This window comes from Embiotoca jacksoni, unplaced genomic scaffold (genome assembly GCF_022577435.1).
Source record: "Embiotoca jacksoni isolate LCO1_2020_lvr unplaced genomic scaffold, fEmbJac1.0.p SCAF_41, whole genome shotgun sequence".
Classification (NCBI taxonomy): domain Eukaryota; kingdom Metazoa; phylum Chordata; class Actinopteri; family Embiotocidae; genus Embiotoca; species Embiotoca jacksoni.
This window is the reverse complement of record NW_027185394.1, coordinates 791,475-815,541: the sequence shown is the minus strand read 5'-3', so window position 1 is coordinate 815,541 and position 24,067 is coordinate 791,475. Positions and strand designations below refer to the sequence as shown.

Genomic DNA, 24,067 nt, shown 5'->3' with positions numbered 1-24,067 from the left:
CTACAAAAAGCACAAAAAAGGGATACAAAATAAGGTTGTAATGCAAAACGACCACAAAAAGACACAAAACGACTACAAAGGAACGCTAAATGAATAAAAACACATAAAATGACAACAGAAAGCCAAAAAAAACGACCACAAAATGACCACAAAGAAACAAAACACCAACCAAGGGCTATAAAATGGTCATAAATGTTTGTAAAATATTGACTAAGAGGGATATAATTAGTACATTAAATGCAAAACGACCACAAAGGGGCACAAAATGACAACAAAAAACTACAAAGGGACACAAATTAGCTGAAAATAAATGCAAAATGTCAACTCGGAGACATAAAAAGGACCACAATGCCCGACGATACTATGTCCCGCCCACTAATAATCTGACTGCACCACAGGCCTGTCAATCAAACAGACACGCACCCAAAAACAGGTCTTTTCGAGTCATATTGGGATTATTTTCAGATGGACCTCCAAAAAAAGCTACTAAGAAGGACCCTAACCTTTTTGTTTTCGCATTTCAAAGGTCTCTGTTGACAATTGGCCCCGCCCCGTTTAGTTTCATTTGTCCCTCATTGTCCTTCCCTCCCTGGTGTTTTTAAGTCTGTCAGTTTTTCTTGTCTTTTTGACCTTTGGACTGAAAGTTAATACACGAACAGATAATGTCCATTTGGTTGAATCACATGTTGTTTTCAGAACCACCGCAGTCAGTTATTTAATTTACAGGATTGTTTATTATGTATTCGGCGTTATTTTTGACTGGTTGGAGAGTCAGTCAGTTCCCCGGGTGTCCACTGGGTGGCAGCAGCATCTCACTGAACAACATGTTCACTTCCTTTCTGAGGAGTTCCTTTGAGTGTGTATTAAATTGAGTTCATATTAAATTATGCATATTGAAATCTTTTGTATGCTTTATGTGCATCTTTCACAAATCACTGATGTACATTAGTGTGAAAAGAACCACAATGAGGAGCAGAATTTCCATGGAGGTGCAAAACAGCCATACAGGCACACAAAATGACCACAAAGAGACACAAAATGAGCATGAAAACTCGAAACAAAAACATAAAGACACAGAATGACACTCAAAACAGCCACAAATAGACGGCAAGGAGATTCAAAATGACCCAAACAATACACAAAATGAGCACAAATTAATAATAAATTACCACAAAATGGCCACAAAAACTCAAAACTCACAAAAACACACAAAATGACCACAAAGGGACAAAATTACACAAAATGACCTGAAAAAGATGCTAAATGAGTAAAAAGACAAACCACAGGGCAGCGTGACTGCGGTGGGTTTGAGTCTTGGTGTTGGAGGGGGAGGAAACCTTTCAGATGTTTGAATCATCTGCAGTTGTTGTTTTCCAACATGTGAAAAATAATGACTTGTGTTTTATTATTATAAAGCTGCAATCTGGCTTACAGTAAGTCCAATGAGTCAGAAATTAAAAAGAACAAAAGAGCTCATCATTGTGACGGTGACGCATCTGTGTGTGCAGATAAGGGGTGTGTATATATATATGTGTGTGTGTGTGTGTGTGTGTGGATAGGGGGTGTGTATATGTGTGTGTGTGTGTGTGTATATATATGTGTGTGTGTGTGTGTGTGTGTGTGGATAGGGGGTGTGTATATGTGTGTGTGTGTGTGTGTGTGTGTGTGTGTGTGTGTGTGTGTGTGTGTGTGTGTGTGTGGATAGGGGGTGTGTATATGTGTGTGTGTGTCTCCACCTTGTCTGGGTGTGTCCCTCTACAAGCAGCAGGTACTGCCGCATTTGTCGTCTTTTGCTGGGAAGACTTGAAACCGTCCAGGATGAAGCTGTTCGCCCTCGAGTCGCTTCTGTTTCTCGTGTTTTTTACAGGTGAGAACAAATATTATTTATTTGTTTTTTTTTTTCGTGCAGCCTGACCTGTATTTACGTATTTTATTTTATTTTATTTATTTTTTTTAAGTTTTTTGCAGCGTTTGTATATGGAGCTGGTTTATTCCTGTTTGAATTCACGATATAAATAAATAAATAAATAAATGAGTCTTAACTTTCTCACTGGATCCCCCCCACCCCCTCCTCCCCTAGGATGCAGCGGGCAGGGTGACGTCCTGCCGGACGGTCGGGTGGACGCGATTCTGGGCCGGAACGTGACCCTGAAAACTCTGTTGGACAAGCCGCTGTACGCGTTCATCACCTGGGCCTACAGCGACGGGAAGGAGCAGGACACCGTCGCCACGGTGAGCCCGACGAAGCTGAGAATATCCGAGGCGTACAAGGGACGAGTTTCCCTCAACGCCACCAACGGCTTCCTGACCCTGGGGCCCCTGAAGGCCGAGGACTCCGGGGACTACAGCATCACCATAATACACCCGGATGTCGACACTCGAACCGGAGAGGTTAAACTCCGAGTTCTGGGTGAGTCTTCTGGTTCGCTGTTACCTGCCCAGGTGCAGCCCTCCCAACATTTACTTGGATTTACTTTTTCCCTGCAAAATATCTTCGGATTACATGAAAGCCGAACTCACCAGTGTGTCACAGTCATTCAGAGAGTTGCTTTTTATTTGTCGCTGCGCAGCTCGCAGCCGCCTTGCGGTTTGTGCATCTTTCACACGTTATTATCAGATTTAAAAGTTGTTACTCTGGTGAATACGAGCTGCTTCTTGGGACTTTAGCAAAGCCGAATTGACCCGGGGTCTCTATTGTTTCTTTAAAGAGTACTTCGCTGACAGTTTTGAGGTGTTAAATGTCTCCCCGACACGGCTGCACGTAGACTTGCTCCATTTTCTAGCGCGGTTTCGGAGCCCGTTCGTAAGACGCCAAGAAGCCACACCTGGAAGCGCAAAGATCCGTATCACTGCGCGCCCAGCCAAGGAGGAGCAGGGGTTGTGCGTCGCCGGGCAACCGCTCAGTCCGAGGACTATATTTCTCGGCGGCAGGAGGAAGGAGATTGTCGTGTTTTATTGGTTTGTTAGAAACGTTTGAAATTGTCTTGTCACACGGTTGTCAAACGACAGGAAACGACCCCGCGCCGCTGCCGGTGTCAGTTCAGCAACTTCTCCAAAGGTTTTATTCTTATTTACTTCGTAAATAGTTTTAAGTGAAAATGTTTCAACTGGAAAAAAAAACATCCGCAAATTCCTGCACGGTGCGACTTAAGGGCGTGGCTCCCGATACTGTACTTAGTGTGTGGAGGTGTGTTATGGTCTTGAAAGTGACGTCACTACTGGGTAATGCTGCTTCAGGGCTTTTAAAGCGCTCAGTAGAAATCTCTGACGGAGCGGCCACTGAGTTTCCTTCCTTCCTTCTTTTTAAAAGGAGCCACGATATAAAACCTCCATTTAAATTCCGTGTATTTCCATCTTATTTCTTTCTTCTCATTCTCAGTTCCTGTTTATTTTGTGGCTTGTTTCCAGTTAAAAACGCCGTAGACGTATCTAAAGAGAACTGGGAGCTGGCGTCCTGTCCTGGTGATGTCATTTACAACCGCAGTGTTGTCCAACCGCAGCGATGCTCTGCCCCCACGCTCCACCCAAATGTGATGCCCCGCCCCCCAAATGTGATGCCCCGCCCCCAAATGCGATGCCCCGCCCCCCAAATGCGATACTGGATGTCAGCACTACTTCATTGAGAGTAGCTATCAACCAATACCACATACAGACCTTTTAAAACCCGTCAAATAACTAATCAATCGCAAATTGATTATACAAAATAAACAATGATTAAAAGAAATTCTGTGATGCAAACAAATAAAAAGCAGAATTTCTCTTTTTCTTTAAGAACCACAAATGACCAGAAAAATGTGTCGATCAGCTGCAGCTATTTTTTAATTTTTATGAATTCAGCATCAAATCGTAACAGTTTAGGAAGTGAGGTCAGCACCTTGACAAAAAAAGTCCTTGAAGATTGCTAATATTTGATATCGCTTCTTAAAAAACAAAAAAACAATCTGCATCATGTCGGTTTAATGTTCTTTAATCAGGACATAGTTTTGCGCTGCCGTCACTGTGAATCACAGACGTCTTTATTCGGCGTTCCCACACACCCGCCTGTTGCCTCATCGTCAATAACAGCGGTGTACATTTGGGATTATTGAGAACGAGTCGAGCCGGTCCGTCTGCTGCCGGGCTTCGTTCACATGTTGGTTTCTTTCAGAAGAGAAACCGGCCTCGAGGAGGTCGTTATTAAATCCTCCACGTTTAATCATCGGCTGCAGGACTTTGTCTGGTTTCTGTCCCGCCTGACACACCTCAACGTCCAGATTTAAAGTCAGGCCAAGCAACAACAAAAAAACACTTAAAACTCGAGAAGCTACAACAAAAATCAAACGTTTTTTTTAGATCAAAACAATAACAGAAAAAATTCCTGAATTTGTCCCAATTATTTATCAAACTGCAGTTTGATCAGCATTTTCCTTCTGAAAATAATTCCAGCATTCATCACATATTAAGGACTCAAATTACAGTATCGTTTGGGGGGAGGGGCTATTTTGATTGACAGGCAGGGTGATGGGCGGGGTCAGACCCACCGCTTGCTCCTCCCCCGGCTCATCCAAATACGGTCACTTCTGGTTCCAAAATAACAAGATGGCGACGGCCGAAATACCGAAGTGATCAGAAAGCGGTGGGTGGTCGTAACCGACGTGACTTTGCTGCGAGCTGATTGGCTGTTGAAAGACGTCCGTTACGGTCCAATAATGTCCAGTAAAGTTGAGTCGCAGCGGGACGGGCCGGTTCCCCAATTTGTGGTGAACGTGTGACTCTTAATCTAAACATGGGGTGTGAAGCGTCCACCATGCGTAGCTTCTCCACGGCAACATCCAGATCTGAAGCCTCGCCCGTTGTCACGGCGACGACGTGGTATTCTATCAGAATCAGATCCTATTGGACAAATTTCAAGTCTTTTCAAACTGCAACTACAACCGAGAGGCATTTGGTGATTTTGTTTTTTATCTGATGTCTTTTTCTCCTGATCTCTCGGAGGTTGTTTCAGTTGTTTTTGTTTTTTTTATCGGTTGCGTTCCTCGTGTAAACTTTCCCGTTTGTTCCCACAGAGCCCGTCTCCGAAGTGGCCATCGAGTCCGACCTGGCCGAAGCCGTCGAACACAACAGCACTGTGGTGCTCACCTGCTCCGCTAAAGGCTCCTTCCTCAAGTTCACCTGGACCAACGGCACCACGCCCGTCGTGGCCGACGGCAAACGGTTCACGCTCAAAGAAGTCAGTTCACACCAGCTTTCTTTATTTTTCTAAAAACTCTTTGTAAAGATGTTTTTAAATCGTTGTTGTTCCCGAATCATTATTTATTTTTTCCCCCACAGGTTTTCATTAATAATTTGATTTATTCGCTAACAAAGACTTAATTTGCCCACTAAATGCTTCTTACTGATTCATATATGAATTATCTTATTTATGTTTTATAATTAAAGTCGAACTGAAGTCTTTTCTCGTCCGGACGGTGTCTCAGGGGGAGTCGTCCAGTACGCTGACCGTGGCGGGCGTTCTCCGCTCGGATCTGGTCGGTCCCATCTACTGCACGGCGGCTAATGCGCTGGAGACGGAGAAGAGCGCCCCCTTCAACCTCACGGTCCACTGTAAGTACTGCAGCCCTAGCCTGGTAGCTCCTCCCACGCAGGAGCGAGCGCGTTTTAGACTCGTCTCTACGCTACGAATAAATGTTCGCAGTCTACGGATCTAAAAAGTGAAGTCGATGCAGCAGTGTGTAATACCGCTGAGGGCCACTAGGGGGCCTCTCCAAAAAAAATAACTCCAATAGACTCCCATTCAAAATCTGTTGTAGCTAATTACTAAATAAACAATGTTGTTTTTACAAAAATTGTCCATGCGCCTTCAGGCCAAAATACCATATTGCACGTATGAAATTTTTACATACGTGATTGCTGACTGGTGCTCTCCAGAGGACGAACCCTTTACATTTTAATTAAATATGTAGTGATTGTCCCTCTAGCGCCGCCCTCTGGACAAACGTTTTAGCTCCACAACTTGCAAGATTATAAAAGATTTGTTTTTTTTTACATTTGGGACAACTTGTATGACAACGGTACATTTTGTTGTGTTAAAAAAACAACAGCAAAAAAAAACCTCTTCGGTGCCCTCTGGTGGTTAAATGAATAATAAATTTGATGTGTTTGACATCAAACCTTAATATTTGGCTTCTTTTTTTTTTCTCACCATTTCTTGTCATTTTATCAGCTGTAAAAGTTTGACAGTTCGTGGTTTCATCCTTCATTTCTTTACTCCTTACATTGTTTGAACAAACTCCACACCTGTCGGGCGACAAAAAGAAAAAGGTCATCCGTGATTCAGTCGGCGTTTCACACCCCAACAGGTCATTTCGTCATAAACGGTCTTCCATGCAGTCACGGTGACTGACGACAGTTTACAGTGTTTCTGTTTAAGACTTTAAACCTGTTCAGTTTCCTGTAACCATGTGACTCCTGAGTTTTAGTGACAGGTGTGTGTGTGTGTGTGTGTGTGTGTGTGTGTGTGTGTGTGTGTGTGTGTGTGTGTGTGTGCAAGGTGCCTCCCTCCTCCTCAAGCTTGTGTACACAGCGGCCGGCGTTTCCACTCCTTCCCCATGACTAAGCTGAAAGGCAGCGAAACCGCACCGACCGCCGGTTAAACCCTGTTATTAATTAATCTGCAGCTTTCCGCCGCAGCTCGGCAGGGTTTGATCCGGTCGGGATCGCGACCCACCGATGTTTGGCGCGTTTCCCACAAATCAGAAATTGCGGTTTAAAGATTTAAAAGTTGTTAAAAGAAAGAGGAGTTTTTTTGACAACAGGGAGGAACACTTCATTTTAAAAGTCCTGCAACCGTCTCAATAACAACAATAAGCGTGTTCAGACTCAGAATATGAAAGTGTTCCAGCGGGTTTGAGAGGGTCGGGCTGTGCGCTGCGGTGGGTCAATGATCTGTGCTCAAAGTCTAGAAGCAGCAAAAGTTCTTCCAATTCACTTAAAAAAAAAAACAGTTTAAAAGGCTTTTAACAAACTTAAGTTGAAGCAGCAGAAACAGTAAAAGATGAATGAAAGCGAACCTTCTTCATGTCCTGCACAGACGGACCGGACAGCATCGCCATCAGCCCTCCGAATCCTCCTCAGTTCATCAAGTCGGGCTCCAACTTCAGCCTGACGTGTTCGGCCCGCTCCAGCCCGCCCGCCACCTTCACCTGGCACCACGACCAGGACCTGATGGAGGCCAGCGGCACCGTGCTCACTCTGGAGGTCATCCAGAAGAACGGATACGGGAAGGAGATGGCCGGTTACGCGTGCCGGGCCAAGAACGCCAAGACCCAGCGCCTCGTCTCTTCGCCCGTCATCTCCTTCGCCGTGATGGGTGAGTAACGCCGAGGCTGCTGGGAAATAGTCAGAGTCGCTTGTTTGAACTCGTAAATGTCTGAACGCTGGTGTTTATAATTCCCAACCAGACTCGATCCGATCACTTCGGTTGGGATTATTGAGTTATTCCGGCGGGTCTGAGAGGGTCGGACCCTGCGCTGCGGTGTATCGGTGAACTGTGCGAGGGGGGCGGGGCCTCTTCACACAGCTGTGGGTCTGCTAGACAGGAACAGCTAATTTATAGACACCAGGTCAGTCTGCAGGAAATCTACTTCCTGGTTTCAGAGTTTAAATTGGTTTTACAACTGGTTTTCAACTAGCGTAAGACTAGTGTTAGACTAGTGTTAAGACTCATGTTGGACTAGTGTTAGACTAGTGTTAAGACTCGTGTTAGACTAGTGTTAGACCAGTGTTAAGACTCGTGTTAGACTAGTGTTAAGACTAGTGTTAAGACTCGTGTTAGACTAGTGTTAAGACTAGTGTTAGACTAGTGTTAAGACTCGTGTTAGACTAGTGTTAAGACTCGTGTTAGACTAGTGTTAAGACTAGTGTTAGACTCGTGTTAGGACTCGTGTTAGGACTAGTGTTAAGACTAGTGTTAAGACTAGTGTTAGACTCGTGTTAGACTAGTGTTAAGACTCGTGTTAGACTAGTGTTAAGACTCGTGTTAGACTCGTGTTAGGACTAGTGTTAAGACTCATGTTGGACTAGTGTTAAGACTCGTGTTAGACTAGTGTTAAGACTAGTGTTAAGACTAGTGTTAAGACTAGTGTTGGACTAGTGTTAAGACTCGTGTTAGACTAGTGTTAAGACTAGTGTTAAGACTAGTGTTAAGACTCATGTTGGACTAGTGTTAAGACTAGTGTTAAGACTCATGTTGGACTAGTGTTAAGACTCGTGTTAGACTAGTGTTAAGACTAGTGTTAAGACTCGTGTTAAGACTCATGTTGGACTAGTGTTAAGACTCGTGTTAAGACTCGTGTTAAGACTAGTGTCAGACTAGTGTCAGACTACTGTTAGAGTGGTTAGTGGTTTTAGACTGACTTTAAAACTGGTTTTAAAAGTTTTTTGGACTGTTTTTTTCGTCGGTTTAAAGCCTGGATTTAGTAAAAGTCTAATTTAAGTGTTGTTACAGACCTGCTGACACCGAAAAGGTTTCTGAAAATAAACATGATCTCTGAAACATTGGTCATCTAATCCACACACACACACACACACACACACACACACACACACACACACACACACACACAGTGACATTTTATTGTGGTGAATCTTAAAAGTGTGAAATCACCATGACAGCAGGAAGGGAGGGAACACCATCTGAAGATTCATTTTCATACAAATAATTATAATTTAATTGTTTGTTTTTTGACTCATTTATTATAGTTTGAGCATAATCATAGTTTAATAATACATTTATTAAGACTAAAATCATTTTATTGGCTCTAAATATATGAATAAAAATTAGTAACTTTTGGGCTTCGTGGACAGAAGTTGCGGAGAGCAGATATATGACATAAATAACAGCTTAAATATACAAAGAAATAGCTGACGATATCTCGGGAACGCCTTCAAGGAAGTTCTTCAAATTTGGCACAAATGTTCAATTGGCCTGAACGATGAAATGATTCGAGTTTGGGCGTCAAAGGTCAAGGTTCTTATGACCTCACATCCCATCGCCTGTTGTGAATGTAATATCTCAGAAATGCCTTCAGCGAATTTCTTCAAATTTGAACCAAACATTGTTTATTTTTGGACCCATTTTAAATTCATTACTGCTTTATATGTTTTGTAATTCAGCTTCCCTTAAAAACAACATGAAGCTCTGCAGTTTCCTCCAAAGAAAAAGCTTCTTATTGACTCAAAGGGAATAAAAGTCCAATATTTTATTATTTTCTATCTTCCTTCTCCACCACCTTTATCCTGCGGCTTTAAATGATTGGATTTCTCCTTTCATTTACGTGTTTGACTTCAAGATTTCACCACTTTTCATCATTTTCTCTTCAAGTTTATATTCCTTTCAATGAAAAATCATTGATTTGTATTGAAAATAAACTGAAACAGAATCTCTGACGCCCACAGACGCCATCGTAGGAGCTACGATCACCGGTCCGACCGCCGTCCTCATCGCCGGCAACAGCTCGGCCAACCTGAGCTGCCGGGCGACGGCCGGCACCGTGAATACCAAAGTGTGGCTGAAAGACGGTCAACCGCTGACCGCCGGCTCCCGCGTGGTCTTCGCCGCCAACATGAGCTCGGTGTCCATCGACCCGCTGCAGAAGGAGGACAACGGGAAGTACACCTGTCAGCTGAGCAACCCCGTCAACATGGCCGAGGTCGTCTACAACATGATGGTGAACTGTGAGTGCCGGGAGACGTGAACACGCCGAGGCGGCCGCCGGCTTTGTGATCTATTTATGGCTGTGATTTATCCTTATGGCACTTTTTATTACATTCAGAGGCTCATAAACATTCTTTCAAATTCAAAACAAACACCGACCGCTGTGAGCGCATGACATGTCTTTCCAGAACAGACCGTCTGTGACTGAAATATAAAAACAACGACCTCATCTGCCTTCAGAATAAGAGCTTTACATGCTTTAAATCACATTCATTCAACACTAAAACAAAGTTCAGTCTCTTCCAGCTGGAAGTGGAGAAAACTCATCTAACATGCCATCATAAGACCACATTTCCCACAAACCCCGTCACTTCCTGTTGTTGCGGTTGGCTAGCAGCAGTTTGTTTTGATGGTGAGAGGCGAGAAGGGGGCGGAGCCTAATGATTGGAAATTAACACATATTTTTGGTTATAAAGTCAGTTTTATTTTGAGAGGAGACTTTATTTTGTTATAACTGAAGTTGACTGAAGCTGTTAAACTATCTAATTTGTAAACCCTCTCTTCTTTCCGTTTTCCCGCCCAGACGGACCCGAGACGCCGATGGTGACGGGCGAGAAGGCCGTCGAGGTGAAAGACCCCGTGACGCTGGTTTGCTCCGCCTCCTCCGTCCCGGCCGCCACCTTCACCTGGAAGTTCAACGGCACGGCGACGGACGTCAAGACGGCGGAGTACCACATCGAGAAAGTCGCGTACAAAAACACGGGAACGTACACGTGTGAGGCGCAAAACGCCGTCACCAACAAGACCAGCTCGTACACCCACAGCCTGTCCGTCAAAGGTGAGCTCGGAGTTTACGAGGCTGCAGAGGAAGGAGGAGCTCGGCCAACAGCTGTTATATCATCTCGCAGGTTCAAAGAACTCCGACCGGTTTGGGACGCCAGCTCTCATTTGTTTATGGCTTTAACCCAACTTTTGTTTGCTCTGCTAGCGGAGTCTCGTGCCAACGAGAGGTTAACGTTACAACTTTTGGTTTGTGTTGTGGTCGTGAAACCATCACAAAAAAAAAATCTCTTTTTAACTTGCAAAATATTTAAAGAAATTAGGACAGAATTTACCCCAGAATTCTCCCAATTTTAAGTTTAAAGTTTTCTTGATCAGGTTGAAATTTGAAATTCAAAAAGTTGAAATGTGTCACAATTACATTTAAGATGTTTTAACTGATTCACGAAATCATCTCGAAGCCTCGTTACGATCCGCAACCGTTTGCACTCGTCAGTTACCGGTGGGCGGGATACTACGTCCCGCCCACCGATAGCTGTAACCTGACTGCACCACAGGCCTGTCAATCAAACAGACACGCCCCCAAAAACAGGTCTTCTTGAATCTTCTTTTCTAATGAATGAGGGATTATTTTCAGATGGACCTCCAGAAAACTAATAAGAAGGAGTGACTTTAGCTAACAACACCGAGATAACATGGCAGTTGCCTAGATTTCGTGAATAAAGTTGAAATTACATTTTGTGAATAAAGTTGCCACAGTTCCTTAACAACGGTGAACAAGATGTTTGCTCTGGTAGATCTCGTGTCTCCGTGTGTCTGTTGAATCTTTAAAACGATCATGTGGGCGACCACCTTATCGTCATCTCTTCTGCAGAAGTTACTCACTACACTGGCCGGCCACAGTCAGACCGAGTCACCGAGTTCCTCTCGGTGGTCGCCGCATTCTCTCAAAATTAGAGCGTGGCAGCAGCATCTTGTGCATCTCTACAGCCGAACAAAAACCAATCCTGAATGTTGTGCCTGGTTGTTTTCAGAGGAGGGAGCGCTGGACGAAGGCCTCTCAGACGGAGCCATCGCAGGAATCGTCATCGCCGTCCTCGTCGCGCTCGGAATCGCCATCGGCCTCATCTTCTACTGCCGACAGAAAGTACCGTGAGTACTTCCTGTTTTCACTTCTAGATCTGATTCTGTGATTTGGAGAAGTGTGTGTGTGTGTGTGTGTGTGTGTGTGTGTGTGTGATGTAGTGGTGTGTGTGTGTGTGTGTGTGTGTGTGTGTGTGTGTGTGTGTGTGTGATGTAGTGGTGTGTGTGTGTGTGTGTGTGTGTGTGTGTGTGTGTGTGTGTGTGTGTGTGTGTGTGATGTAGTGGTGTGTGTGTGTGTGTGTGTGTGTGTGTGTGTGTGTGTGTGTGTGTGTGTGTGTGTGTGTGTGTGTGTGATGTAGTGGTGTGTGTGATGTAGTGGTGTGTGTGTGTGTGTGTGTGTGTGTGTGTGTGTGTGTGTGTGTGATGTAGTGGTGTGTGTGTGTGTGTGTGTGTGAGATGTAGTGGTGTGTGTGATGTAGTGGTGTGTGTGTGTGTGTGTGATGTAGTGGTGTGTGTGTGTGTGTGTGTGTGTGTGATGTAGTGGTGTGTGTGTGTGTGTGTGTGTGTGTGTGTGTGATGTAGTGGTGTGTGTGTGTGTGTGTGTGTGTGTGTGTGTGTGTGTGTTACCCGACCCTCTTCGTTGACTCTGTGTTACATTTCCGTCATTCTCCGTGTGCGTCTCCACATTTCTGAGTCATGTCGGACACTTCTCAACCCTCCTGTTGTCATTCCTTAAACGTCGCGGCCGATCGCAACATGTCAGACTGATGTTTGCACACACACGCACACACACGCACACACACACACTCTCTCACACACACACACACACACACACACACACTCACACACACACACACACACACACACACTCTCACACACACACACACACACACACACACGCACACACACACACACACACACACTCTCACACACACACACACACACACACACTCACACACACACACACACATGCAGGAGCGTCTCGACAGTTTCTAAAACAGACGTACGTAAACGTCAGATCTTCTGTCTTATTTAGACTCGCGCTAAAGAGAAAATAGGCGATGAGCGTTAGCGGACTCGTTCAGGACGATCACCACACCGGCAGGTTGTATCAGATCAGATCATCTTCACACTTAAACACCTCACGGTGATACAGACCTCCACCACATCCTGTTACATCCTGTTGCCTTTTCAAACACACAGCGCCACCAAACAGGAAGCTGAAACAGTCGGTGACAGACGGACGATGCAGTCAAACCAAAAGGAGTTTTAAAGCTGCTGATGAAAGAAATAAACTCAAGAAAACAAACTTGTATCTGAAGCTGCGTTTGAAAATCAAACTCTCAGAAATGACGACACGTTTAAAGTTCTTCAGAACTTTTTCTTCTCAGGCTGCCAACAATAAAACCAACAATGACATCACTGATGGTTGATGGTTGGTTGTTTGTAGAAATGGAGGACACCGAGCGCACCTCCTCCCCCTCTGACTCCACCTCCGTCTCCTGAGGTCAGCGGGTGTCAGGTAGACGAGGTGTTCAGCCTCTCGGGGGCCTCGGACTGATTGACGGATCCATTATTTAATCTCCGTCCCGGCCGGAAGGCGTCAACACCGACGACAGCCGGCCTTTTGTTGTGCAGGGAACCTTTGTGTCGGAGAGGGTTCGGGGTTAAACTGAGTGCTGAGAGGATCGAGGAGTTCAATATTGAGTGATATTTAAAACAACGTGGAGGTTCCAGCTGCAGGATTTCAGGTTCAGCGTCGCTCATGAAACGAGCAGCCGGCCGTCGAACCACTAATGACGGATGTCCGAGTGGATCTAAGTACGAGCTCATCGCTCCGAGTCGGAGAAGCCGATCTCCACCCGAGAGCCTTCAGCTACGCCGTCTCATTCAAAACAGTGAAGATGACCTCACTGCTCAACAATGAGCTCTGACCGAAGGTGTCGAGTTAAAGCCGGTTCTCCTTCAGACACCTGAACAAACAAAAAAAAAGGTCACTGAGGTGCAACTTTACTTTTGTGGATTTCTAATGAAGTCATGTTGCTGCTCTGTTCAGAACATTACTGTCAGGTGGCCCATTTCTTCTCGAGTCCAAGTTTAGTTTAAATTGTAGCTTAACCTTATGTTCAGATTCACCTTAAGGGTTCCTTAAAATTAAGTATTTAAAGATACTTAATGAATCCCTTCAAGTCTGATCATTTCCCCTCATTCGGTACCTCTTGGTGTTCCTCAGGGTTTTATTCTCAGTCCTCTGTAATTTTCTATTAAGTTGAAGCTAAATTTGTTCACTCAGGCTTATATACCCTGGAGTTATAAAAAGTCTCTTCCGGACATTAAAGTCAGAGGACTGGATAATTTTTTTGGGGCCTGGTCTGAGTTTAGTTTGAATTTTAGCTGCCATTCATCAAACTGTACACCTCATCTTAAGATTCTGAAGTCTTCTCCTTCAGGTTTTCCGTTAAAGTTAAGTATTTAAGGTTTTCTCCTTATCTTGGTCTTTTCCTTAAGGAATTGCTTCAAGTCTGATCATTTGAACTCTTTCGGTCCCTCTTGGTGTTCCTCAGGGTTTTATTCTCGGTCCTCTGTGTTTTCCAATATCTTGGACTTGTAAAAAGTCTCTTCCGGACATTAAAGTCAGGGGATTGGATCATTTTTTTGTTCTGAGTCCTGTAAAATCAGAGTTTATTTTCAATTAGAAGCACGCTGCCCCCCATTCAACTTTTTATCAGGGAAAGTCAGAGAGTTTGAGGTTGGAGTGAGAACCCTGTGAAGTGGACTTCCTGTACTCCGCTGCAGCGTGGGAGGGCGACTCAAATCACAACAAAGATCCTGAAGACAGTGAAACAGGAGATCTAATCTCAGATTCAGCTGTAGGTGCAGACAGACGCAGTAAAACCACCTGCAGGGTTCCTGTCGCACCATTAAAGTGATCAAATCAGGAAGCAGTCACTTCCTGGATCGCTCACAGATTCAGCTTTCGATCTGACCGTGACGCGCTGAAACAAGAAGAGAGAAGCACCCTGACAATTCATGAGGAAGTAACTTTCAATGTCTTTTGGCCCTCAATTGTTCTTCCAGTTCAAGTGCGCGCAACACACACACACACACACACACACACACACACACACACACACACACACTCGTTGACCTCATCATCCAGGATCACATCTGTCTGCTAGTTTCCATATTTTGAAAACAGTCCGACTGCATTCCTTCATCTCGACTGTCAATCACAGCCGGCGAGACTCCGCCTCCTCCTCAGTAGGGGCGAGTGGAGGGTCGGGGGTGCTTGGGTGACAAGAAGTGTGTGTGTGTGTGTGTGTGTGTGTGTGTGTGTGTGTGTGTGTGTGTGTGTGTGTGTGTGTAACGTCGTGTGAAAACAGCTGAACCGATCGATCAGTGTTGAACATTGTGATTCAGGAAGTTTAGTTTTGATCCAGACTTTTTTATTCCATAATCATGAATTAATCTACTAAATTTGAATCTAAAATATTCTCCCCACTATTTATGATCTTGTTTCTCCTGCATCCTGTTCATCTTAACTATCTCTAATCTTGTTTACTGAAGCCTCCTGCAGCTTTCAGCCAAATTCTAAATTATTTTGCTGGTCATAAACAGTTACAGGAACATGTGACTGGATTTCATCTGAGCCTGTAATTTTACCGGTTTTGCTGTCGTTCACCGCTTTTATTTTGAAATGTGACAAAATCGCCTGCGGAGATGGGAGTTTTATTTTGTTGATGTAATGACAGGGAGCTGCAGAATATGACACTGAAGTCTGAGATGCGGGTTTTACACGTTTCGGTTGGTTTAAAAGGTTTTCTTTTGAATTTCTCTCAACGTTGCGTTCAGAAAAAACTAAAAAAAGCTGCGAGCGGGGAAAACCCGTTCACGTGGTAAATTACACGTTAGAGACGGAGCTCCGCCCACCCGGAGAGACGGCGGGAAAAACGGGCCGTTAAATGATGTTTTTAACGGCTGCTGAAAGTTCCTTTTAAAACCTTGCAGGAAGTGATTTGTTTTCTTGCAGCGCTGCGTTCTGATTGGACGCTGCATCCCGCGTTATTTCGTCTTGGTGAAGACTTTAAAAGACGTCTGACCTTTGACCTGCAGTAGAAAGCGATGTGTCGGCGCTGCTCCTCGCAGCAGGGCGAGGCCGGAGCGCCGGAGAATGGCAGGAATGTCACCGTCGTGTCGGCACTCGTCTTCCTCAGTTGGCGTCGGCTTCGTCTTCTCCACCGTTCCTCTTTCATCTTCTTCTTTTTTTAATCCGACTTCACTTCGGTTTTATTTCTCGAGCGGGTTTTTTCCCGTCACGGTCGAGCGGCCTGAACCGCTTCCTGTTTCTCGTTTTATCTTTTTCTTTGTCTGTGAAGCGGAAAGATAATTCCCACGAGTCAGTGAAATACTTTAGAGGCTGAAAATCTAACTTTTTTCTTTTTTTTTAAAGGTTCACATCTTTAGAAACTCGGAGGAAAAATGAAATCAAAAACTGAAAGTGAAAAAAAAAAAGAAGCTGAAAAACAGCAACAGAAACACGAGTTCAAGCATCCAAAACATGTTTGCTCGGTTAGAAATTTGTAAATGTCTGAACGCATTTCGGTGAGTTTGTAATTGGCGACCTGCACCGTCAGACCCGATCACGTCGGTTCAGGCTCAGGTTGTTGAATTATTTCAGCGGGTTTGAGAGGGTCGATTTCTGCGCTGCGGTGGATCAGTGAACCGTGCCAGGGGGCGGGGCCTCCTCCACAGACGTGGGTTCGGATGCGTAACTAAAATAAATAAAAAAAGATAAACCTTGAGGAGGCTTTGGTGAAGCAAGCGTCATCTACAGCCGCTGTATAAGCCTCAAAAAGACCTGGTTTTGGGGGCGTGTCTGTTTGATTGACAGGCCTGTGGTGCAGTCAGGTTACAGCTATCGGTGGGCGGGACGTAGTATCGTCAGGTTTCCAATCAGATCGGTCAGATCCACCGCTGGCTCCTCCCCCAGCTCGTCCAAATATGGTCACTTCCTGCTCCAAACCGCTCCGAACTCCAAAGTCAGATCGGATCTCGGTGCTCCGGTGTGTTCGGGGTCTCTGTTGAAGTTTTCCTCCGTCGAACGTTTGAACCCTGAAGTTTCTTCTTCTCTTATCGGCGGCCTCAGAAACGTATCAACGAGTTTCTGTGATAAGATTCAGCGAGTCGTGAAAAGACGTGCGGCTGCTGTTTGCTCTGTGAAATCCTTCCCGACGCCCTGAATGCCGCCGCGAGGTCGGGGAGCGGTCCGACGAGCAGGTCGGTTTACGGAGGTGGAGATTAGACGGCAGCTGGAAGTGTTTAACTTTAATCTTCCAACAAACAGAGAAGAAACCATCAGTCACTGTTTACTTCAAGCGTTCGTAGCACAGACTGGATATAAAAGAGTTCGTAGCTTCAGGTCTGTAAAATGGTTCTGATCCAGAAGTGTCTTCAGCTGCAATACCAGCGAGTGCCACTAGAGGTCGGCTCCAAAAAGTCTCCGGCTCCATAGACTCCCATTCAACTTCTCTCATCAAATCCAAAGTGAATCAAATGTCCTATGCCCCGCCCACTTATCCCAGAAACCTGCCTGTCAATCAGACAGACTCAGTTTCAGCTGCTATTTTTATTTTATTTTATTTAAAAACCTGTTCTGAAGCTCAACATTTTGTTTTTTGTTTTAAACGCCTGAATGGAAATATTTAATAATTAAAATAATATTTCACCAGTTTCTGAGATTTTAAACTGTTTAAAAGTTCGACAGCAGAGTCGTGAAACTTTCACCTTCTTCTTCTGTGGTTTGAATCTGTAAACATGGTGTACAAACCACCTCATACCCTGTGTGTGTGTGTGTGTGTGTGTGTGTGTGTGTGTGTGTGTGTGTGTGTGTGTGTGTGTGTGTGTGAGAGAGAGAGAGAGAGAGTGTGTGAGAGAGAGAGAGTGTGTGTCTGTGTGTGTGTGTGTGTGAGAGAGTGTGTGTGTGTGTGTGTGTGTGTGTGTGAGAGAGAGAGAGAGAGTGTGTGAGAGAGAGAGAGAGTGTGTGTGTGTGTGTCTGTGTCTGTGTCTGTGTGTGTGTGTGTGTGTGAGAGAGTGTGTGTGTGTGTGTGTGTGTGTGTGTGTGTGTGTGTGTAGAGAGAGAGAGAGAGTGTGTGAGAGAGAGAGAGAGTGTGTGTGTGTGTGTCTGTGTCTGTGTCTGTGTGTGTGTGTGTGTGTGAGAGAGAGAGAGAGAGAGTGTGTGTGTCTGTGTCTGTGTGTGTGTGTGTGTGTGTGTGTCTGTGTGTGTGTGTGTGTGTGTGTGTGTGTGTGTGAGAGAGAGAGAGAGAGAGAGTGTGTGAGAGAGAGAGAGAGTGTGTGTGTGTGTGTGTCTGTGTCTGTGTGTGTGTGTGTGTGTGTGTGTGTGTGTGTGTGTGTGTGTGTGTGTGTGAGAGAGAGAGAGAGAGAGTGTGTGTGTCTGTGTCTGTGTGTGTGTGTGTGTCTGTGTCTGTGTGTGTGTGTGTGTGTGTCTGTGTGTGTGTGTGTCTGTGGGTGTGTGTGTGTGTGTGTGTGTGTGTGTGTGTGTGTGTGTGTGTGTGAAGGCCATCACTCTTCAGATAGTTTAACGAGGACGTTGGAGAGTTAATCTCTCTCTTGTGTTTTCAGGGTTGAGTCTCCGTACTAAAGAAGTCTTCTTCTCTCTGCTGGTTTTCTTACGACTTTCATATCGAATGTTTATCGGTGAACTCCTCCTTCCTGAATAATGCATCAGCAGGACGTTGGAGCTTCATATCTTCTTTCAGGACGTTTTGTTCTTTGAATATGAACTTCTTAGTGTTTTGTTTTTCCTCCTCAGGCCCAAACATCCCACCGTTTAGTTTCCCAGTGAAGAAGTGTTTCCTGTGAAGTCACACCAACGATCACTTTCATCCTTTCTTTTCCCGGTTTGGAGTCTCAGCTGGTTTTTTGTTGTTTTTTTTCAACACAAACTCGTCGAGTGTCACCGGATCTTCTTCTAAAGTCGTCCTTCAGGAAACTTAAAACACCGAGAAACTGATGGAGCTGATGGACTGACTTTATCCTGCTGGAAACCTGAGGAGACACACACACACACACACGCACACACACACACACACACACACACACACACACACACACACACACACACACACACACACACAGGCGGAGGCCACACACGTTGAAGTTCAGGTTTCTGGGTTAAAATAATATCAGAGAAATTGCTGTGGTTAGATTTATTTTGCTGTCTGTGCATGGTGGGTGGAGTCTGCCCTAAGGGGCGTGGTCTGTCTGGTGGGCGGAGTCTGCCCGCTTCAGCTGCAGCAGTGGAGGATTTTAACATCTTAAATGTCCCTTTGATCCAAAATACCTCAAGTTTGTTTGTTCGGTGCTCAGTTTTCAACAAACACGAGGCGTCTTCGTTAGAAATACAATTTCTATTTTTTTTTTCTATTTTTTTGTCTGCTTCGTTTTAATGTTTCTGTTTCACAATGTCCTTAAAAAAAACGGTAATTTTTAACAACTGACTTTTACTTTGTAGAACATGCTCTATGTTTAAAGCAGCAGCACGACAATGCTCCAAAAAATCTAACAAAAAAAATAACAATATTTAATTTATAAAGTACAAAAAGGACCAAATACTTTAATAAAAACTGTAAACTGTCAATTAAGTGAAAAACTATTTAAACACTAAAAACACTGCGAGAACACAAAAGTGAATACTTCAATTAAAATCAAATTTAATTTAATTCGTGGCATTTTTAAAGATTTGGTGAACTTACAACAAAAAAGTACCAAAAAAAAAAAAAAAGTTAAAACATTCTTTAAAATTGTTATAAATAAGTATAACAGTTTGGTGTCCAAACTCAGATATACTGCATTTATTAAGTACACAAAGTGGTCCAGGATACTGATATCCATCTTGGATTTGAACAGCCAATCAGAGATGAGTAACATGCATGAAAAAAAAACATTTAAATAAAAATGTTGGTTTTATTTTTGTATTTATAAGTGAAGTTAAAAGGAACTCTTTAGAATCAACAAACACTAAAAATCAATCCAGAAATCAGATGTTATTGTTTATTAGAGATGCGACAGATTTTTAACAGTTCGTCCGTCAAAGACCGAAAACATCGTTATTTAAAAAACGTAAATGTCTTTCGGGAGAATTTTGAGGTCAGCCGGCTCCAACGGCCAAACTCAAATAACACAAGCAGATCGTTTCTGAAGGCAGTTGTCCTTCTCTAATCTCTGCTGGCTTCTTTCCAACTTTACCTTTATGCTCCGCCCCCACCCGTCGTCACGGAGATGTGTGAGCGGAGGACGGAAAAAAAAAGGCAAGAATCAGCAAGTTAGGTCGAGTCAGCGAGTTGGAAAAGAAAAGAAAACACGCACAAAGGGCAGGAAGGTGTTTGTGGGCGGAGACTTTCTTTGAGTTTTGGAGGGAAAGTTTGGAGGGCGGGGCTTAGAAGTTGTTTTAAAGTGAATTATACGTTGGATGGTGCACCTGGCTTTAACGTGGAAATGTCAACAAAAAAAAAGAAAAAAAGATTTGAAGTTCAGGTTTCAGCCTCGAGTATTTTATCGTCACACCTCAGATGATTTATTTTATTTTTTTTCCCTGCGCTTCGAGCTGGTTGTTGATTTATAAAATAAAATGTTTGTTTGTGTGGTTCATGGTGGTGTGTGCGATCTCAGACTTACACATGCACTGATCTCCCGGGAGAAAAGTATTTATTTTGTTTAGTGTAAAAACACGTAAATAACTGGAGCTGAAGATCATCGCTGGTCTGCAGATCACACATTCAAAAGCTCTTCGACTCTCTTTAGTTTTTTTCGATTGTGAGTTTCTACTTTGAACTTTGCGGTCGAAGACGCTCAGACTGCATAAAACATATTAATGTCTCCGGTTTGGGGAAAACAGCACAGAATGTATTAATAACAACAACGTGTACATATATGACATTTTGTTGTCCTGAACGAGACGCATTTATATGTTGGAAAAGAAGTGGAGGCCTTAAAGAGAAACTGATCTCACTGTAAATAATAGAGATGATGTTCTACACTGGAAACTGTTTTTATGGATTATTAATGGGGTTTGATTTCTTGTAATGATTACATATTTTCACACATTTGTTTTTGTTTTTAATGTTTATGTTTTTGAAAAATGAAATTCCTGTAAAGAATAAATAAATAAATGTCCTCCAGATGAAGTCATGTAATCATTTTGTAAAAAAACATAAAAGTTGTGGAAATATTGTCCTAATTTTTCCCTCTTTGTTGTGTTTTTATTTGATTTTTTTTTTCATTGATACTGACGCTTCTTTTAAAACTGTTCAAAGAAAATGTGTGTGTGTGTGTGTGTGTGTGTGTGTGTGTGTGTGTGTGTGTGTGTGTGCTTGAACCGTCCAATCACAGGAAGAGTGTTTGCATGTGTGTTTATGTGCGTTTGTAAAGTACAGCCGGAGGGGGGTTTCCGTTTTTTCTTTGCATGCCACGCCTGAGTTACACACACACACACACACACACACACACACACACACACACACACACACACACACACACACACACACACACACACACACACACACACACACACACACACACACACACACAAGGTGGCGTTACGTTCAGAGTGTGTGTGTCCTCCCTGTTTCTTCTTCCTTCGGCTTCACGTCAGGTTTATTTCAGGGACCACGAGGAGGTTTTGAACTTCCAGGATCTTCATCATGTCGATCACTTGATCAGGTCACAAATTAAAAACAACAACAGAAAATCTGGAATCAAAAGAAATGTGAAGACACACACACACACACGCACACACATATATATATACACACACACTCACACACACACTCATTGACCTCGTCATCACATCCGTCATCTTGTTTCATTTTGAAACTTTCATGTATTTTATTCTTGTACATATTTGAACAATAAAGTGGACTTTACTTTGACAACATACGACATCATGACCTTTATAGTGATCATTTTTCCCTGTGTGTGTGTGTGTGTGTGTGTGTGTGTGTATATATATGTGTGTGTGTGTGTGTGTGTGTGTGTATATATATGTGTGTGTGTGTGTGTGTGTGTGTGTGTGTGTGTGTGTGTGTGTGTGTGTGTGTCGCAGCAGGTACTACTGATGGGAATGAACACGCCTGCAGCATTTACTCAGGAATGTGGATCACAATGATCCATGTAGGAGAGGAAGAGGAGCGGGGGCGGGGAGGGGTGTGTGTGTGTGGTGTGGAGGGAGGAGGTGGGGGGGCGTAACCAGGAGATACTCCTCCACACCTCCTCCATCTGAGGTCACCACTTTGATGGTAAGTGTATTTTTAAAGCTCAAAGCGTTCACAGCTCAGAATACTTCGTCCTCGTCTGTAGTTTAAGTAGAATTAATATTAATTATAATTACCACTTTCATATTAATTGTTTTGCACACAAACTTTCCTCCTCCTGCACCACAAACCTGCAACTGCACCAACCTCAATCTGACAACAGCACACAGTCATTTATGATCAAAGTTCAACATCTACAACCCCGTTGAAAAAAAAGAAGAAAAGTTGGGACGCTGTAAAAAAACAGAATGCAACAATTTTTAAATCACGTAAACTCGTATTTAATTGAAAACAGACCGAAGACAACATATCAAGTGTTGAAACTGAGAATTGTGTTTTTTTGGTTGTTTGATGAAAAATATAAACTCATTTTAAATTTGATGCCAGCAACAGATTAAAAACAAAGTTTGGACAGGGTCAAAAATTTGCGTAATGCTAAAAACAAACAACAACAAAATAAAACACCCACATCATCTGTGGTACAGAGATTCAGAGAATCCGAGGAAATCTGTATTCAATGGGGGGAAAAAAGTTGAAAATCGATATTGGATGGAGGTGATTTTCGGGCCATCGGGCAGCACTACATTAAAATTCTGTAGTGGAAATCACTGCATGGGCTCAGTAACACTTCTGAATACCATCATGTGTAAATAACAACAGCTCATCGCTGTAGTTCGGATGCTTTTCTCCACCAGAAACACAATTTTACTGCATCTTACAAAAACATTCAAAGTAAAATAAAAAGAAAAAAGAAAAACGAAGCTCGACTTTATGTTAAATTAAAGGTTGTGTCTTTTAAAAAAATATATATATTATAAAACTACGAACTGTCTTTACTTGATTATAGGGAACTGTTATCCAGCTGCAGCTGAAGCTTTATTATTAATCTATAATCTATAAAGATCTATACCTTTAAAGCCTCACATCCCTGATTGAAGATCAGGTCACCACGTTAGCGCTGCCTGTTAGCATTTAGCTGAGATTACAGCCTGACGGAGCTGCAGGCCTTGGCGGTGGTTTGTTTCTGAAGCATGAACATTCCTCTCGGGTCAAACCGCCTTTGTTCTCTCCCAACTCAAAACAAACTTTTTTTAAATTTTAGACTCACATCAACATCGTGCTGATTTTCTGGGAGTCGCAAAACATCAGAAGTAGTTTACGAATTCACCGTTGGACACAAATATCGCAGTTTTCAAAGCTGATTCGTTGAAATCTATTTCAAATTTGTGGGCAAATTAAAGGGATATAATCATTTAAACTGACACATTAAATAAATAAAAGTCAATAAAATACCAACATTTGTTTTTAATTAGCTTCGTTTCTTAAATCTTTCAGGTAGTGATTATGTTTTTGACTTCATACGTGATCTGTAGTTACGTTCTATCGTTATGTTCCATCTTTTGTTCGTAACACTTCGGTAACCGACTCAGATAAAAGTTAGTCATAATTTACCAACATTTACTTTCTAATGCGTCTCTGTTCCTACGTTGTTATTTTTTTTAAAGTCATTATTTGTTTATTTACGTCGGCTTTAAAAAAATGTTTCCTGTTGCAGCAATTAGAAAAATAAATGAATGAAAAGAATGTAAAGTGTAAGTTTTGTGTCTCTTTTCATTCTCACCGTGTTTCAGTGTGTTTACCGCCCCCTGGTGGTGACGCAGCTCTGGAGTCCGACTGTTTAAAGTTACGTGGTTTTTTTTTCCTGCAGTGTCGGCGTGTTTCAGCAGGTAACGCTCACCTGGACCGTGATTACAGGTTGGAGTAATAACGGCTCTGCCCTGGAACAAATTACATTGTGGACCAACTTAAAAAAAAAAAATCTGATTTGTGAAATATTGTTAAAGCTAAATTTATTAGTGTTTCTCAAATAATATTTAATTTGGTAAAACTTAATTTTTTTTAATTTAATATCAATCAAAAATGTTTCCTTCACCTAACACAAAACAGTACTTTCATACAAAGTAAAAAAGATGATTTAGTATAAAGATTATTCACCATTTTTGATTTTGTTACAAATAAAATAATAAATAATTTTCGCTTTAGAAAAAACTGATATTTACAATTACATTTGAGATTTCTTTTTTACTTTTACTACTAATACAAATACTCTGACTTTGTTGCAAGTACATTTATACATTTTTCTCAAGTTTTTTCAAAATATTTGATTCAGTACAAACTATAA

At 43.0% G+C, this 24,067-nt stretch overlaps 1 protein-coding gene across 1 annotated transcript; it reads left to right on the top strand.

Moving 5' to 3' along the window:
* Positions 1-1,804: 1,804 nt before the first annotated feature.
* On the top strand, positions 1,805-20,760 carry LOC138209953 (carcinoembryonic antigen-related cell adhesion molecule 20). The gene is made up of 10 exons (XM_069168784.1): positions 1,805-1,867; positions 2,081-2,410; positions 5,046-5,209; positions 5,457-5,583; positions 7,070-7,348; positions 9,436-9,714; positions 10,278-10,532; positions 11,509-11,626; positions 18,197-18,237; positions 18,387-20,760. Exons 1-9 carry the CDS (start codon positions 1,819-1,821, stop codon positions 18,213-18,215), a joined length of 1,620 nt encoding a protein of 539 aa, XP_069024885.1. The 5' UTR covers positions 1,805-1,818; the 3' UTR covers positions 18,216-18,237; positions 18,387-20,760.
* Positions 20,761-24,067: the final 3,307 nt, after the last annotated feature.

Coding starts and splice junctions, on each gene's coding strand:
- LOC138209953 (XM_069168784.1), top strand. CDS start 1,819: ATGAAGCTGTTCGCCCTCGAGTCGCTTCTGTTTCTCGTGTTTTTTACA. Junction 2,411..5,045: donor GGTTAAACTCCGAGTTCTGG/GTGAGTCTTCTG, acceptor TTGTTCCCACAG/AGCCCGTCTCCGAAGTGGCC. Junction 5,210..5,456: donor AACGGTTCACGCTCAAAGAA/GTCAGTTCACAC, acceptor ACGGTGTCTCAG/GGGGAGTCGTCCAGTACGCT.